General features: G+C 31.9%; 1 protein-coding gene and 1 pseudogene across 1 annotated transcript; both read left to right on the top strand.

Moving 5' to 3' along the window:
- The window catches only part of LOC128169987 (zinc finger protein 629-like), a 35,992-nt pseudogene extending 23,845 nt beyond the window's left edge, over positions 1-12,147 (top strand).
- Positions 12,148-12,818: 671 nt separating this feature from the next.
- Positions 12,819-16,820, top strand: LOC128163217 (uncharacterized). Its single transcript, XM_052826763.1, has 4 exons — positions 12,819-13,063; positions 14,000-14,245; positions 15,111-15,290; positions 15,394-16,820. Exons 1-4 carry the CDS (start codon positions 13,012-13,014, stop codon positions 15,639-15,641), a joined length of 726 nt encoding a protein of 241 aa, XP_052682723.1. The 5' UTR covers positions 12,819-13,011; the 3' UTR covers positions 15,642-16,820.
- Positions 16,821-19,466: the final 2,646 nt, after the last annotated feature.

Raw genomic sequence — 19,466 nt, 5'->3', positions numbered from 1 at the left:
GTTTAAGAATGCAGTAAATTCGAAATATTATTGAATTTTCTTTCGATTTAGGTGTACAGCATTCTGCCACATCCAAAAGAAACTCCTGGTCGTTGCCTGTCATTAAGTGTCCATATTGCCAGTGCTCTTCTGCGGACTTGCAAAAACACTTTGAAGAAGTAAACAATCATGGCTTTGCAAAAATATGTCCTATATGTGTGAAGGGCTATATGAATGCAAATAGTTTTAGAGTTCACTTTGACGTCTACCATAAACAGTTGCAAAAGCACAAGTGTCAAGTTTGTGGTAAAGCAAACCAAAGCAAAAGCCATCTTGTACGACATATGAAGAGGCATTCCGAACAAACATACTTTACATGTCCGATCTGTTTTGAAGGATTTAAACATAAAAGTAATTTGAAAGAGCATAAAAGAAGATGCACAGAAAAATTGAAGCAGCAACAGTGACACTTTGTCTTTACAAATCGTGCTAAAAAGTTCCAAAATAATGTAATTATAAAAGTACAATTTTATTTATAAAAGTAAAAATATATAAGTAAACATTGTAGGTTGTTCTTCTTTATATTAATTTGAAGCTTATGTTTACATAAATGTTGTAACAATTTGAGTACATTAGAAAATACTTTGAATTCCCAATTTTTAAATAAAAGTTGTCGAGTGATTATTATTTCTTTTTCGAATTTACATTTTATAGACTTTTTTTTTTTTTTACATAATTCATATGGGTTATTTTTTTTTTAAAGAAAACCCTGTTTTAAGATCCGTATTGAGTTGAACGCAAAACCAATGTAAATGTATGAAGAAATTATACTATAAGTAGCTTTGTAGGTTGCATATTCTTCACTGTCTTATCCATTTCTAATGGGATAATGAAAGTAATTCAATTTTATTTTTTATTGGTTGGAAATTTTGGTACTTCTATAATTTAATCTTACAGACTGACAACCAAATCAAATATATTTATAAGAGATGTTTCTCATATTTAAGGAGAAACTGGTTTGAAACTTGTTCTTGAAGTTTTTATGATCGTCTCACATGTTTGCAACGAAGTTTAATAGATCATAGTACCAGAATGTGTTTTGGTAGGAACGTGCTTACACAGAACAGAGAATTGTGCATGTTTTAATTCCTTATTTAGTTTAGAAACCGAACTCTCATTTCGACACAAGATACTTTATTTGACAAGGAAAAACTTTCAATTAATGATGCTCGAATCTGAATATTTGTTGCCAACATCCTGACCTTTTCATATTAAAGAAATACTATAAAGGCTGATCCTCTCATAATTGATAGAAAATAGTCTTTTAACGTTCTATTTGTGATGTACTGATTTGAACTCTGTGTTGGTATTTGTATTGCTTGTACAAGTGTAATCAAATCTCTTGTATTCTCACATGATAAGGATTATCCTTGTTCGACGTCATGCCCCGTGTCTTTAACGCAATAATAATAATAACGCTACAATACTAGAATTTAACCATAAATCTGTTATGAAATATAACTACGTCTGGTGTTTTCTGTATTTGCAGGGGTTCGAGACAGAGGACATATGCATTTACTAAAATTTCAGGAAAATTTAAAAAGAAGAAATATGTTCATGCGAACGGACAGAGTATGTAAATATTGTAAAGCAGGGTTTCCGGATGATCAATCCATTTTGGAGCACTATGCTTTAGTTAATAATCATGGGTTTGCTATTATCTGTCATTTGTGCGGTAAAGGGTTCAAGACCGTAATTGGCCAGCAACAGCATCAGAGGATGGAGCACGAGTCGGGCAAGGATTGCCCTCGTTGTGAAATATGTAACAAAGTGTTCTCTGCAAAGTCTGTCTTATTGGTTCATAGAAAGGTTCACTCTGATTACAGACCCTGGAAGTGTTCGTTGTGTGGGAGTGAGTTCAAACACAAACACGTCATGTTGCGCCACGAGAGGACTTGTAAATCAAAGTTAAGAAAATGATTTCAGTTAATAATAAGGTGTTCTTTTAAACATAGTTTATCTGATGGTGTTTTAAACATAGTTTATCTGATGGTGTTTTGGTCAGTAATGTACATTTGTTCGACTTTTGGTCTTTTCCCCATTCAGTTTCTCTTTTGCTTAGATACCTGAATTAAGTAATTTGTTTTCGAATGTTAATTTTATAAGCATAACGTATTCCATATTTGGTTTATTCGTAGATGAAGCCTCGCCTTCTTTAGGACTGTCAGGTGCACGATCCAGTTCACCACATCAATGTTACGTCTGTCAATCACATTTTTATTCTGTTGAAGCATTGAGGTTTCATATGGACGCTGTTCAGTTTCATGGCTACAAGAAGATGTGCCAAATTTGCAGTAAACCGTTCAATTCTCGATCGGCGCTGAAATACCATCTATCGGTTGTGCACATGTTTTACTCGAATTTTAAATGCGACATTTGTGACCGCACTTTTCCAACAAGGAGCTATCTATTAGACCATTCTCGACGACATTCGGAAGTCGCAAGCTTCACATGTCCACACTGTAAAAAGTCTTACAAGCACAAGTCCAACTTAGGCGTACATATGAAGTATAATAGATGTGGAAACCTATCAAAGAAGTAAAAACCAACACAAATGAATGACTTTTTTTCATAAAAAATCTATTTTGAATTATTTAAATGTTGTTTAATGATACGAATTTGCAGTATTTTTTGTATATATGTGTTTCATATGTATTTCTTAAAAAAAAAACCCAATAGATTTTTAATTTTTGAATGTGTGTATACATTTTTGCTTTGCGAGACCTCAAAATAAAGTAGAGTGTTATTACTTAAATGTGTTTTATTTATTCAATATTTATATAATAATAAACGGCTTTGAATATTCACTGTTAAATACAGTTTATATGATAAATATCTCCTTTTTGTTTAAATCAAAATACACATTCACCTATTCATTATTAATTGTTTAAAGTTACTCGTATCTGAAGGGAAATCATTAAAATGTTTATGTTAATTAAAACTGATGAAAATTACTTCCGGGTGATTTAAAAGATACTTACAAATATATAAACGATTTTTACTCTTTGTTCAAAAGTTGTACTTTGTCATAAAACTAATTTGACGAACCACAAAATTTATAGTATTTACTTAATTTTGTTTTCAACAGATAAAAGTACGAGTAATAGCATGTACGTTACCAACAGCGTACAATGTTATGAATGTAACGGATTGTTTTCACGATCTGCAATGAAGCAGCATTTGGCAGATGTGAAAAACCATGGTTTTGCCATCATTTGTGAAGACTGTGGTAAGCCGTACAATTCGAGGACAGCTTTGAAATACCACATGTCAACAGTGCATAAAAAAGGAGCGGAGGTGTTCTGTTGCATATCATGCGGGAAGAATTATCCTAGCAAAACTCACCTCATCAAGCACATGAAGATTCATATGGACCAAGAGTGATAGGCAATCAACACCTTTTATGTATTGGAAATATGTGTTTTGGAAATAACGACTTTGCGTTGGTACGTCTGAGAAAATCAAGACAATGTTATGTAAATACACTACAGTAGAGAAGAACCTGATATTGTTTATTAAATGCTGTTTTTGTATCAGCAAACTTGTGTAAAGGAAAGCAATTGGATGAGTCATTTATTAAGAATTTTTTCTTATGTAAAATGATATCCGTGTTACTGTTATGTATTATGTACTTGTGTTGATGTATTAGTTTGTGGGAAATTTAAGATCATTAATTGGTTCTTTATTTACTTTAATAAAATAATGATGTTTATAAATGACAAGTTTGGTTGATTGAGATTTTGGTTTGAATAAAATATTAGTAAGTATTGTAGTTTTAAATGGGCATGGTCACGATTTTGGTCAAAATCTGAGTGTCATTCGTAGAGTTATAAGCGAGTTACAGAGCTTACAATTCTTTGCTATGCAAACAATGCTTTTGTTTACATTTTGAATGTTGAAGTGAAAACTCCAGTTTCAGACCGAAAATGAATGTCTTAAACGCTAGAGACTGTTTATTTATGTTATGAATGAATAATCCGCTTGAAAAAGATTTTTACTGGTATAGTGAACATATAGAAACAAGAACAGGGCACGGGCCTTGTTTACATGACAAGGAATTGTGAGCTCTGTGTCTTGCTTATTACTCTACGACTGACTCTCAAATTTCATTGGATCATTAGAAATTCATTCAAAAATCATTGTAGATAATAAAAACAGATAAATAGAGTTTGACCAAAATCGTGACCATGCCCCTTTACATTTAAGTGTCATTCGTTGAGCTATAACGGAGTTAAAGAGCTTACAATTATCTGCTAGGTAAACAAAGCTTTTGTTCTCATTTTGAATGTTTAAGTGAAATTCCAGTTTTAGATTTAAAATGAATTTGTTAAATGTTAAGAACTGTTTGTTTATGCTTAAAATGAATGAAAAGATTTTTTCTGGTACATTGAACCCATTTTAACAAAACCAGGGCACGAGCCTTGTTTACATGACAAATAATCTTGCTTATAACTCCAAGACTGACTGTCAAATTTAATTTTATTACTAGACATGCATCCATAAAGCATTTTAAATAATAAAAGCAGAAAATAGAAACCAAAATCGTGTTATTATTTAAAGCAGCAAAAAGGAAAATTGTGATGTGTGATGTAGTTTTTGTTAAATATGGTCTAGTAAATATCATCTTCTGCACCTCGACTAATTAGTTTCAAGCTGCTGGTCAATGGGTTTCCATTCATGAAAAGGCTATAGACAACTGATAACTGTTATTCTACTTCAAGTTTTTTTAACAATTTGTTATAATTACAGGCATGATATTATTAAATATCAATTTTTTAGGTTATAATTTAAAAACAAATCAAAATCTACAAAAGAAATTCAGATTTGAGCCTATCATTTGAAGCTGGGAGTTTCTATCGGTTTCTTCCGCCGCCAATCATTAATGCAGAACTCGCTCATACATGAAACATCTCTGTGTTGTATTGAAATAGGAAACCTGGACTGACAATCAATCTGCCTCGGTAAAATTTCTTCTTCGATCAATTACTGTGGAACCATTTAATTTCGTGGGGGCCAATTTTTGTGGATTGCGTGAATTTTGATTATTCGTGGGGACGTAATTTCGTGGATGCGTCGGTTTTCAGTTTCAGAAGGAAAACAAAATCTGTTTATAATTAGTTTTCGTGGAGGATGTAAATTCATGGTTGAGAGGTACCCACGAATACCACGAAAATTGAACCACCTCGAATTCTAATGATTCCACAGTATGAAAAAACCGTGAACAAAAACATGCACACTGAAATGAAAATAAATGAAGATCATATTTAACATAAATATCTACTCTCAATTAAATTCATTGATATTTGAAAACTTGCATGATAAACCTCAGCCGACTCGGATGATAATACCTTAAGAAAGACCGGGGGCTATTAAAATTCATTAAGAAATAAGGAATCATTCTTTGAGTATTATGAGGAGATAATTTCGTTCGGAGCGGGGTCAAATCCAATAAAGCCCGAAGGACTTTATTAAAGATTTGATCACGCTCCGACCGATATTATCACCTCATAATATTTAAAGAATGGTTCCCTCTTACATATATTTATATTATTTCCAATTTCTATATTTTAAAACAACACTTTAAAGCCACAATTTTTTTCATGTTGCACATGCTATGTATTACTACGCGGCGCAGCCAATTCCGTTTTTCGATTATACTATAAATATGACACGTCCATTTTCTGTCGCTCATCTTTTATGAAATTATTAGGTTTAAGACTTCAACATCGATTCGTAAAGTTATCACAGACAATAGAAAACGTAAATATTTACAAATAAAATGGATTGTGTTTTGAACCATATTGAACCCTAATGTTTTGAAATGAGTTTAACTGGCGATGTTGGCTTCCAACGTGTTCTCGTAGAAAACATGTATGAAGAAGGAAAGATGTAGACACATTCTTCACAAAAGTTAGTTGAAGAACACAACATTCAGAGCACAATCCTATCCATACTGATGTTTCTCACGGTGTTTCTGGTAATCAGAATTCGGTATTTAAGACATGTCGACACCCCTGTCGTCCATCAAGTAAGGCAGCGGTGATGAATTCATTCTGGTTCATGTAACACGAAGTAAATATACGTTCATGAAACGAATGTTATGAAATGTATGCATAGATTTGAAATAAGATTTAGAGCCTTCAATCAAGATCATTTATAAAAATGTTTTACTAATTGACATGACATCTTTCTACACTCTGAAGACTCTTTGTGCGGTTTGAACTGTGGCTTTGACATACACAGAGGCATGGGCAAGGTGGGTAATTCTTTCATTAACCTTTGGAGACGGAGAGGAAAAAAACTACAAACTTAAATCGTTTCGAAGTTAAAGCATATAGCTTCTGGTTCAATGCACCAGGAGGTGACCAGCAATACATTAAAGTATTATTAAGTTGTTATTTTGATGGCAGAAACAATAAATGCACTCTTAAATAAATACAGTAAAACACGGTTATAGCGAACACGCTTATAATGAATTGACGCTTACAGCGAAGTGAATTTCATTCCCCAAGTCTCTATTTCATGTTGTAAACTTGACGGATATAACGAATTACGTTTATAACGAAGTTAATTTGGCCGTCCCTGGGACTTCGTTATAAGCGTGTTTTACTGTATGTGTTAAAGAGGTTCGCTCCTTTCTTCTGTTTGGGTAATTATTTAATGTCACCTCTTATCTAAAAATTTTGCATCATATATTAAATCTATTTGTATATCCATATTTCACAATGCCAAATAAACCATATTGAATAAAATTGTGAAAAGAAAATTTTATATTTTCACAGTTTAGTAAGGGACTATATTTTGTGGCCGGGGGGAGGGGGGGGGGGGGGGTTCAAGAAAAAATGAGGAAGTTTCATAACTCAATAGTTTAGAGTACTGTTACTTTAGTCCCTAATTTCTAGTGCAGACTTAATTTCCAGATAGTTTGTATATTACGATATATTCATGTTTTTATGAAAAACATTTTTGAACAATATGTTGATATTTTTATCGATATAATTTGGTATACTTAGCTTATATTTCATACAAGAGAAGAAAAAATGAACTCCAATTTTTGCCTAAAATTAGCTTATTTTATGTCATAATATTTTGAGATGTAACCACTATCTTTTTTACATTTATATAAACCATTAAATGTGTGTCTATTTGTATGCAAAAGGAAAGATGGCATTACTATTATTTCTTTTATATGCGCTATGATTTGGCTTTTCAAAATTTTGTACCAGTCTTTACATTTGCAGTTGTATTCATTATGTACGGGCATTTGAAGCCATCAGTAAAGCAAGGTTTTTTTTTAAAACTTTGACTTGGATATTACTTTTCAGTCACTACATGTGTTCAACTTCATACTGTATTGAAATCATAACTAAAGAGTAGTTCAAACTATACATATTAGTTTTATTTCTTCAAATAATCTAGTTCCTTGCCAAATTTTAGCAATAATTTCAAGAAAATTATCATTTCTGTTTTGGACCCCATATTTCCAAAAAATGGCATGTGCCATAGGTCACAAATAAAGATGAAAAATCGAACCAAGCGGCCACTTATATGAGCTGTCGAATGCGGTATGTTTTGTTTGAAGTAATGAATGACCTGTGAACCAGAATTAAATAATACATTAATTTATTATTTGGGAGTGTATCTGTAATTTATAAGTTTTGAATAGATTTATGAACTTTAGGTTTGCTCTTCATTTGAAAGAAAATCAAAGTACTGAAAGTACTGTTAGACGTTGGGGCATATTGCATGTATGATAATTTTTGTTGTCGAAAATCCACAGCCAGTATCTCATACATGTACTAATACTTAACGCTTACTCGCACAACTAGTCGTGAGTTTTATACATAGATAATTCTGTGGAAATCGTAGTTGTGATCACAATCCACACTTTACAAATGTTGTGTCTCTTTATCGTCATCTTTTGGGGGAAACCCATAGATTTATCACAGTAGCCTTTTTAGTATAGAATTTTGTATCTATATGTTTGTATCTATTATAATGTTTGTATCTATATCAGTTGACATTAAAGCTCCGTTTTCGGTAATACTTGTACTAAATGTATGTATTTTTATTGCCCCAGAATGACTCATTAAATATTTGCGTTGCCATCACATATTGAATGAATAAATAAAATCCAAAGCGATTTCATCATAGTACGCCTAAATATTTCAATGTATAAAGAAGGGGAATTTTGGTGTTTTTTTTCCTTTTGACCCCGCAAAGGGAAACAACTTTTGAAAAGTGTGGATTGGACTATTGTGTTTTTAAAGATATTGTAGATTTCTCAAAGTAACGAATACAAATAAAGCTTTGGTATGATAAAATACTTATCAGGTTTTTACTAACTATATGGGCATACATGAACTATGTTTATTGTCCCTCTAGACAGCATTTTCCCTCATTTTTTTTTTCACGGGGAAAAAGTTGCAGTCTATTGGACCATCACACCTGCTTTTGTCCTCATAGTCAGTTAATACATTTAGGTGTAAAGAAAACGGAATGGTTTACAAGAACCTGATTGATAAAACTGGTATTGCTTTTGGAATGCACGTCATCATGAAACACATTTGTATCGTAAACTTCAAGTTTTTTGTATGTTTGAAAACACATGCACACTTGAAGAAGAAAGTTTGCCATTGATCGGTTGAAGTTCAATAAAATGTAATTTATGTAATATTCATTGTCAGTATCTGTTGTGAATTCTTTGGAATAAGCTACAGCAAAATAGATATTCTACCTCAACTAAAATTAATGCGTTGAAAATGACTTAATTTATCGATGAAGCATAATTGCTGAAATATGAAATGGTAAACGTTTTTAAATAGTTTGTTTCTGACAATTGTTTACATCATAAAAAAACCAAGAAACGATTATTGTGAGATCTCTTAACCAATTATCGCAGTGATATAGTTTATGCAGTCCTGATACAGAGTTTAAAGGTAACGGCTCATTTAAAATAAAACACAATTTCATAAACTATTTAAATATATGTACAAAATAGCAGCTATAATGCTTAAAATATCTGATAAGATTAAAATTAGTTTTCATACTGAAATCGACAGATAGTTAAAACATTGCCTGTAACACTGCATATACCTAACATAGTTATCCGTGAGAAATACTCTTCCGGTCAGGACGGTAGCAATAGACCGTGGCTATTTATAGCCACCGTCTAAAAATCAGTCAGAAAAAATTACTTCTATACATTCAAGATCTAAAATTAAAAAATTGAAAGTTTTATGATTACGTAGAGTTGTAAATAATGATCTTACCATTCACACACGATATTGATTTTTTTTTTTATAATTATCAGTTTTTGATATAGCTCAGCAACGAAATCTACTAAAATTGGTATTTGACAAATATTGATAGAGCCACAGAATTGGGTTTTGAAATAAATTGGAAAAATATGTGATTTTTGTGCCGTTGTGTTCTTTGTAATATATTTGTCAATGTTTGAATTCATCTTTATAATGAAATATGCCCATGTGTACATTGAGAGTATATTAAAAAATTTGATAATTTAACATGACTTCTCTTTTTAGTTTATGGCCATGACGAAGCACCCAGTACGAACCTGATATTTGCCAAAAGTCCGCCAAAAAGTACTAACAATTTATCATGTAGATAACGCATTTGTTTTTGGCTCACCTGAGCTGAAAGCTCAAGTGGGCTTTTCTGATCACTCTTTGTCCGACATCCGTCTGTCTGTCTGTCCGCCTGTAAACTTTTTACATTTTCAACTTCTTTTCCAGAACTACTGGGCCAATTTCAACCAAATTTAGCACAAAGCATCATTTGGTGAAGGAAATTCAAGTTTGTTTAAATAAGGGCCACGTCCTTTGTTAGTATTTTTCAAAAATCTTCTCTAAAACCATTTGACCAGGTAAAGTGAAATTTGTGTGGAAGCATCCTCAATTAGGGTAAGTTCAAGTTTGTTCAAATCATGACCCCTGGGGGTAGGGGTGGGGGCACAATGGGGAGCCAAATTTTTACACATGAAAAATAATGTAAATCTATAAAAATCTGTTTCTCAGAAACCAATTAGGCAGGAAACATGAAACATGTGTGGAAGCATCCTCAGGTAGGGTATATACAAGTTCGTTCAAATACTGATCCGCAGGGGTAGGGCCACATTGAGGATCCAATTTAACAAAGGAAGAAATTTTAATTATTCACAAAAACTGAAATATTATAATATATGGTTTTACTTATATGCAAGCATGTTGACATATTTATGATTCTTTAAAATTGTTGATACCTTGGCCCCTGGACGATTCTTGTGCCTCACAAGGGGTTCAAAGTTCAACATACTTTTACTGGGTATATCCCATATATCATTACTTATTGGGTTTGTTACTGACTGTTTACAGAAAGTTGTGGGGTCGGTAAAGTCCATAGAAGGCGAGGCGGAGCCGCGCCTTCTATGGACTTTACCGACCCCACAACTTTCTGTAAACAGTCAGTAATAAACCAAATAAGTGTTTTGTATTGTCGAGGACCTAAAGTTTGATAGGTAAACAAACAAAAGAGAATATGTAACAATTAAATTCATAGCTTAATTCTCGTAAGTTTTTACCTTCCTCGTCTGTCGTCTGTGCACACCTGGGTGTCATATGTAGGATCATAATATTACGTTACGAGCAAAGGTGGGGGGGGGGGGGGGTCCTCTAAATATTTTGGGGCTTAAAAAATTAAAGGTATGGTTGAACGTTTGTGTAAAAAATTAATTCAAATAACGATGACGTCGAGACATTCTAGTCCGAGGCAAAACAAAAACAACTTTTTAGGATCTTTGAGAACTGCAATGTTCAATATGTGATATGACTATAAAATCATACTGTCAGAAAAGGGGCTAAATTATAAACATAAGACTATCCAGGGGAATAATTGATTTTTATTTATACAGGATATACATGTATTCTACTACATTATCCAGACATTTTGTATATGTCTCTATAAAGGTGATAATTTCATGCCTTTTGTTGCTAAGGTGGGCGATGTGGCCAATGGGCCTCTTGTTAAAAAAAAATGATGTGCTCTTAAATACTGAGAACCCCAACATCACTGTTACTGTCGATTAGAACCTAAAGCATATTTTCAGCTCTGTTCTGCTGCTTCTTTGATTATGAAAAACAATGGCTTGTCTGAAAAGCATTTATTAAAAATGCCCGATGATGTTATAATGAACATGACAATGTGAGACGGCATAAATTTAGTGCATTCATTTTTCTTTTCATATCAAACAAAAAAATTGCGTCTTCATTTCTTTCACATTAACGCATAGATTATTTAAATATCTCCTTCTGTACGCGATACTCTTATTTTATGCCTAGTAAATACGTCTGTTTCGTCACAGGTCCATCATTCTTGTGCAACACCTGCGGCAGAGGCTTTCAATAGGACAGGAGTTAACTGACCATGTGAAAATAAAGCATGGTGCTCCAAAGTTTCAATGTAGTGCGTGTTTCAAAGGCTTCTCGACCAAAACTCATTATATGTCACATATGCAGAATCATTTGAACGTAAGAAATTCCGCTGTATATCATAAAACAAATTATTCTTTTGACTTCATATACATGTACAATTTAATCGTTAAGTCAGGGTATATAGATATATATTTTTCAAACTTTCAATGAATTCATATTAGACTCATTGAATAATAAATAATATTTTCATTTGTTTCAGGAAAAGATGTATACATGTGACCAGTGTGGCTCAAGCTTTGTACATAAGAAGGATCTGGTGAACCATATAAATGCCAAACATGATCTGAAAAAGTTATCTTGCACATACTGTAGCAAGTCGTTTTCCTATGACAGAGCATTGAAACGGCATATTCGTGGTGTACATGAGAAACAAGTTTTTGTATGTCAATATTGTTCAAAAAGATTTGGTTACTATGCCAATTTAAAGAGACACGTGAAAAATATTCATAAACAATAGGAGCCTGAATCTCTAGCAATATCATTTTATGAAAACACATTGTGTTGTGAAAAAAAATAAATCTTCATCGTTCTTTTATAGCTCAGGTATCTTTTGGTGGATCCATATGAATAGAGAAGTCGATTGAATTTGATATTCATTTTGAAATCAATGTTCGGGAAAATGTATTCATAGTGTACGTTTTTAATCAAGAAACTTTTTATTTTCCGTAACAGATTATAAATTATGCATTTTATTTTATGTTTAATCTACCTCAATTTTTCTTTCTTGATAATCGATGTTCCTGTTTAATACATTGTGGTTTTCAAATCACTATTATTCCTCTCTGAAACTGATGCTGTCGTATGAATTATTTTGAGCGTGTTTTGAAAGAGTTATATAATTGATTCCAAAATAATAGTTTCTTGAGGATAGAGTATATATGATAAATATATGTATATCATCGTAAAAGTAGCCATAAATGAAGAACCAAATCATTGTAATTATGATTAAATGGCGTTATGAGAAATATTCAATGTTATTTTTCTTTTTTTGTTAATAAGACAGACCTTTCTGATATCGAATGTAAGATTGAAAACTCTTCAAAACGCAACATACTGTTGTTAAATGATTGGTTTCGATCATAACTAAAACTTAAGATCATGCAAGGAACATTTTCTGCTTTTCTTTTATGATTAGAGCATTTTCTTCTTGTTTTAAGAATTTTGTAAACAGGATGAGATCTTAAATAAATAGCCGTTTGTGGGAAACTCAACATAATGTTGGAAGTACATGTAGGCAGGGTTATCGTGTTCTCTAGATGGTTCAGCTACTACATAACCGGAATCGTCCACGAGCTTTTAATTAAGATTTAAATGACCAATCAATAACGTAATTTCAACATGAAAACTTCAGGATTTTTTGTTAAGCATGCGTAGTTCGTTATTTCGTATTGTGAATACTCTTGCGACGTAAACATTTCAAAGAAATATATGCTTTATTTCAATTTAAAAAAACTCAAAAAGGCGTCTTTCAGTATTCCTCAGGATGAAAAGGAACATTTCTATGTGGTTATTGACATTGATTGCTTGTAAATTTGGTAAGTTACATATTTTCTATATCAAGTTTTAATTTTTTTTAAACATAAGATCCTAAAATATAAATATCACTTTATAATTAACATATAATTGTTTTGGATGCTAGCAACCACACACTGTTTATCGTCATTGTTAAAAAATAAAATATTTCAAAAACCCGTGAATATCTTGAAACGAAATTTACAATATTTGCATTGTGATGTGCACGCTTAATTAGATACTTTAAAAAGTTGTCGTTTTTAAACCTAATTTTTAAAAAATATATGATACATGTATAAATTTAAAATATAAAATGCGTATTATTAGTTTTTTGTTTTGCTGTTTCTAAACTGTTCTTAAAGGGACCTAGACACGAATTAGATGAACATTTTTATATTTAATTTTTTTGCATCAAATGATTTATTTGTATATGTTAAATGATTCACCAAAATTTCAATGCTTGAAATCAAGTTACAAGCGAGATATTGAGGAAAGAAGACAGTGTCACGTAAACAAAGCTCGAGTCTTATATTTGTTTACAAATAATGTAAAATAAAGAAATTATCATTTCTTTAACAAAATAACTTGTGGCAACAAGATGAACTGATTTAATTTGTTCCTAAATATTTTTATCAACAGCAAAATGCAACATTAGAGTGAAACTTATTCCAAAAACAACGCATATGCAAACAATAACAAGACTCGAGTTTTGTTTACAAAACAAAGAATTCTAACCTCTGTAACTTGCTTGTAGCTCATATTTGACTTTCAGTTTTTGACAAGCATTAAAAAACAACCATATTAACCATTATAGACAATAAAAATGAAAAAATAAATTTTAAAAAATTTGAGCTCAAATCGTGTCCAAGTCCCTTTGATTAAATAAGTTATTAAAGTAAGTTGAATGTGCCAAAATGTTATTTTTATTTTATATTTTTAAGTTTTTTGTAAACTTGTAGCCCACAGTAAAAGCTACGCGTTCTCGAAGAACTTGCTTTATAGCGATGCGGTGCCGAGTTCGGGTCTGAATGTTCAAAAACGGGTGTTAACACAACTAGAATGTGCTAGATTGTGTGGGCAAGAAGTGACCTGTCAAACCTTCTTCTACAAACCACTGGGCGGAGTGTGTTCTCTGTACAATCATCCCCTCCTTGAGTATACCCCTGTCATCTTTGAGGAAGGTGTGGAAATATACACGATGAAAGGTTTGTTGCTTGTTCGCAAGCATTTTTTTTATCAAATATTTCTTGAAATACGAAATAAAATTCTTTGGATACCTTTGATATTTATAAATCTTACTAATGTGACCTATTTGTTAGAACATCAGTTTTTCGATTTCAAGAAAATCAAAACACGAGGAACTTGTTTTTATCTCATTTTATCTTTAGATAGATAGATTTACACCTTTGAAGACAAGTTTATACATTGTTTTAACTTGTCTAAATAGCAATGCCTATTTCTATGGTATCTGAATATCCATGAGGGCAGAAATTCAAAATGTACATGTCATTGTATGTGGATATTGATTAAAAGATTGAAAAACATCCTCAAATCGGTAATAACGAAGAAATTGCCTAATTATTCTCTGCCGGTAAACAAAAATAATAGTACCAAGTTACTTCGACATGACTGTTTATTTATCATTTTCACTAACTATGTTTGATGATTACTTGTATTTTTTTTGAAATATGAGAGTTTGTTTTTAATTTCAGAACACTATTTCAACATTTCAGGATAAATTAACAATTATTAGTACGATGGTTGAGTGTATAATGTCAAAGAATAATAAGAAACATTCAAGGCCGTGTCAATGGTTTTGGATTTTAAACCACAGTTATATTTTTGTCGATAATTTTAAGGTATAACCGCTGACCACTGTGTTTAGTAATTAAACTCATCAATAACTAATAATATAATTGTATTGTAGTTCTTGGTAAATTAATGTTTATATTCATCGAATTGATTTTATGATTAACTGGTATAAATATTTGAAATACTAATGAATTCTTGAATGATAATTCTAATTAATGTCTCTAGAGGTGCTAATTACTTTCTTTTATTGTATTTCAGGTTGTCAATTTTCAGATTTTACAATGTATAGAGAAGGTGGTATATGCATTAGTATTTTCTCTGCGGAAAATATGACATCATTGTATGCCAGCACAGCGTGTAATCACCGAGGCGGAGAACTGATATCATTAGACACTGACGGAAAGATACAGTATTTAAAAACATACTTGCTCCAATACTGTGAGTTTTTCATGTTTTTATTACGAAAGAGAACAACAAATTAAAATTGATAGAACACACACACTAGTGGTGACCAGGTTACCTTTTTTTCTTTGTATTGTAGTTAAGTGGACAACACCAGTCTTGATTGGACTTGATAATTCGGATGGATGGAAATGGTCCAACAATGTATCTTTGACATACAGTTCTCTCTTGCAATATCAGCTCAACAGTTATGATGCGCAAATGCACCCATGTCCCGACAACTACTGTGGAGTTCTTAGAATCTCCCCCACAGAATCACTGTTGTTTGATCAGTGCTGTAGTAACATAAGACCGCTCTCGGTGTGCTCGATGTCCACAACATTGTAAACGGCTGATGTTAATTAAACATTTTAAGAAGGCCGGGTTGTCGTGGTCAGTTTTAGACTATATAAAGAAATAGTTTGATGATATTCGTGCATTTTACGAAGTTGTTGCAATTTTGGCTACGATGAATGTAATTGAATAAATAACGTATGCAAGTTGAGATAAAATTAGAGGTAAAAAAAAAAACTTTGTACCGGTGCATCGGTGGCTCGAACCTTTAGCTTTAGGTAGTAAGTGGAGCCACTAAGCCAAGCATTTCGTTGAACGGCTTTGCGTTATATTAACACTTCAAGACTTATTTTTGTTTATATAATAGGCAGATTTATGGTACGAATGAAATAATCCCGGAAAATTAAGCGTTATCGAATATTGCCGAGGATCGGAGATCGTTAACTTATTTAATAGTGCCAGGTTAATGAAATGAAGCAGAACGATCGAAAAAAAATAATCACAAGCAATGGAGAGACAAAATGTTTTAGGCAAGTTATAAACCGAAAACTGACCATTCTGTCAGAGGTTATACTGTCCTCAGCGCTGCCACACGTCGTACTGTACAATATTTATCTGACAGAATAGACAGTTTTTGGCTTATAACCGGTACATATAATAGAAAAATGATAAATGTTAAAACTACAATAGTTGGGTTGCATCTTTACTGAAATATTTTTTTGCTGAAATATACTTATAATATTATGGTAGATCTATACTTATACTATTATGGTAGATCTATACTTATACTATTATGGTAGATCTATACTTATGATATTATGGTAGATCTATACTTATACTATTATGGTAGATCTGGGGTAGATTTGCTGACCACTCAGCCTTTTCAAGCAATAAAATACACTATTCAAAACATAGTTCGCTATCGATGACTGTGTGATATAATTCTGCATAAAACAATATGTTTCTACTTCTAAGGAACATTTATCAATAGTACACTCTTGTGATATAAAAATATCAGGCTAATATTCAATGCAAATACTCGTGTACATGTATCTATTTTTGTAACTGTTGAATCGTTTATGATTTTGTAATGAAAGATTTGTACTTTAAATGAAACTCGTACAGAATTAAACTAGTATTGTCAATTGCACTATTGTTTTCCGTACATATCTGTTCTTCTATTAACATAAACCAGCTTAGAACCCACTGATTTTGGAAGTATTCATTTTGTTAACATTTGAATTTAACAGAATGATGTAACTGCACAAGTGCCGAAGTAAAGATTACAACTCAATACCTGACAATTCATTTTTAAAATATTGATATTAATTTTGTAAGGGGAAATCGATTAATTTGTTCATAGTGATTGCTTTGTGTGTGGGGGCTTACTATAAACATACACTCTGTGTGTCCATTACTAAAATTTCTTATGTCATTTACTTTAACGTTTTTGTATATTTTCTTTGTCATAATTGAGTGTAACAATAACTTTGATTTGATCGATTTACGACAACTAACATTGACTTCCTAAAATGGAATTACGTATAATTTATTGTAAGAGCAATTTATTGTCTAAATAATATACTTATAATGTTAATAACAACATGTATTATATTCCTTTAATATTTTCTTTACAACATTTGAAAATGAGGTTTTATTGGGCCTCTACAATGGACTTCTGGATTAGAGATTTCGTTTCAAGTCTTAGAAGTCTTGCAGAAATCAAAGTAACATATTTGAACTCTTTTAAATTAAGTAACGTTACCGTCCATTTCTGTTGAATACGCAGTGCTTTTTGTCTCCTGGTCAAGAAATAAAAAATCCGGAAATGCATATAGTGATTAGCTGCATTTTTGCTTCGCTGGATAGAGTTGACTAGAAAATGTGTTGGAATTTATATATCATCCTGATAGAAAAAGAAAGTAAACAACGTGCCCCCAACGTAGTTTCAATGTTTTATAAAAGTATATGCCATGCAAAAAATACATTGTATCAGATACATAGCCTCTGGAGGACATTTGGAGCTAGATTTTATGTCATCAGCAATATTATAAGGATACGTTCTTGACGTTTTGAAGAGCCATACATAAAACTGATCACACATTAGGTAATCCAATATAATACTACTCTCTGTCAAACAGATAAAAGTGAGAATTTGTTCAATGAAAAAAAGGAGAATTTAATAGAGCATCATTGCCGGTTATTTTGTTGTTGTTAAAGACTGATTTATGAAATTTTAACGGAACGCGAAGAGTCCAGAAATAACATGGCCAGCGTGCGGCAACTGTCCTTGTCTCACGCTCAATAAAATATATGTTCAGAAATAATGAACACAATGCATTGAAATTTTAGACCTGAATCGAAATGGGCAGACATTTCAAAGTACGAATTTTTGATACTTTACGCCCATTTTCACAATTTCATCGCATCTGTAGCATAACTTTTAAATCAACCCTCGTATATTGTACATGGAAATGGGTTTTATTCCAAATAGTAAACACGCCATTCTACTATGAATATGTGAAAAAAAGACCTAATTTGTCATCATTTTTCATCATAAAAGGGTTAAAAATCGTTTTATCTCGAAAATTGTTAAGAACGACGGGTGTAAACAACTTTTATTGGAAAATGACAAATTACTTTCCAGCAAGTATGATGATTTCTGATGACTGCTACAACACTATCTTTAAAAGCAAATTCTACTTGGTGTGCCTAAGGAAATAAAATCTATTAAGAATTTAAAACAGTCTTCAGCAGGAGATACACAGCAATGCACAGTTAATAAACCGATTAGAGTTTATTACGTTTTCTGTCAAGTTCAAAGTAAATTGCCATACATTACAATGAAATAACTATTGCTTCTCGTTGTTTTATTTCCTGAATTTCACTAGCTGAATCTTAAGATTAAACATTTTTTAACCAACCATGTGTGATTCTTATAAATTACTGCGTGTCATTTACATTCGTTAAACTACAACTCTTGTGGATTTCGTTGTTGAGTTTATTGCGCATTTGTAGACGCAAAATAAGGTATTGTATGAATAACATGAAAAAATACTTTCAAAATAAAATTGCGATTAGTTTTGAAATGAAGAAGTGACGTGAAATTATAAATTATTTTTCACCTTGATACTTTTAATGATATTTTTAAGTTTTCCCTTTTTTAGTTTAAAATCCTTTGATATAGAAATTCAAATCATAAGTAATGACATGATATTTTATTTTGATGGACTATGTTATGTGTAAACATTCATATATTGTAGTAAAAAAAATATGAGGTCATTGATTCTAGGAGAATCCCGCAGTGATAAAATAAAAATTTAAATAAAAATACGCATACACCTACATGTAACAATGCTTGTAGCATACAGAAATGAATTATTCATCATCCATGAAACCTTTCCCTTGATTGAAAGAACTGCGTACCAAAAGACATTGTAAGTTAACCAATGAACTTGGAGTTTTGAAGCAATGAACAAAGTTTTGCTAAATTTGTTTTTACCAAACAACTCATTCTGATTTTAGTAAGAAAATGGTTTACTTGATTTTGTCTACGATAGTATTTGCATATTGCTACCGCAGTAAGTACGAATTCCTTATTTATTATATGCTTAGATTTCATTTTATGAATTTATTCTGAGCCTATGTTTTCCGTATTTTCCGTTTTTTCGATTATGACAAATAGCACGCGGTGGGTGTGACCGGTCAGCAGAGGATCCCCACTCGTTCATGGTACCTGATCCCACCTATTATTTTTGTAGATGTCCTTGTTTGTTCTGCTTCTGTTATGTATTTTTCTTTTCCATTTTTGATTTTGACAACTGTTTGTTATCACCACATTTCAGTCTTTCTACATAAAGTTATAAGTCGTATGTTTTA

The sequence above is a fragment of the Crassostrea angulata genome, chromosome 1 (genome assembly GCF_025612915.1).
Source record: "Crassostrea angulata isolate pt1a10 chromosome 1, ASM2561291v2, whole genome shotgun sequence".
NCBI classification, from domain to species: domain Eukaryota; kingdom Metazoa; phylum Mollusca; class Bivalvia; order Ostreida; family Ostreidae; genus Magallana; species Magallana angulata.
This window is presented reverse-complemented; position numbering and strand designations above follow the sequence as displayed.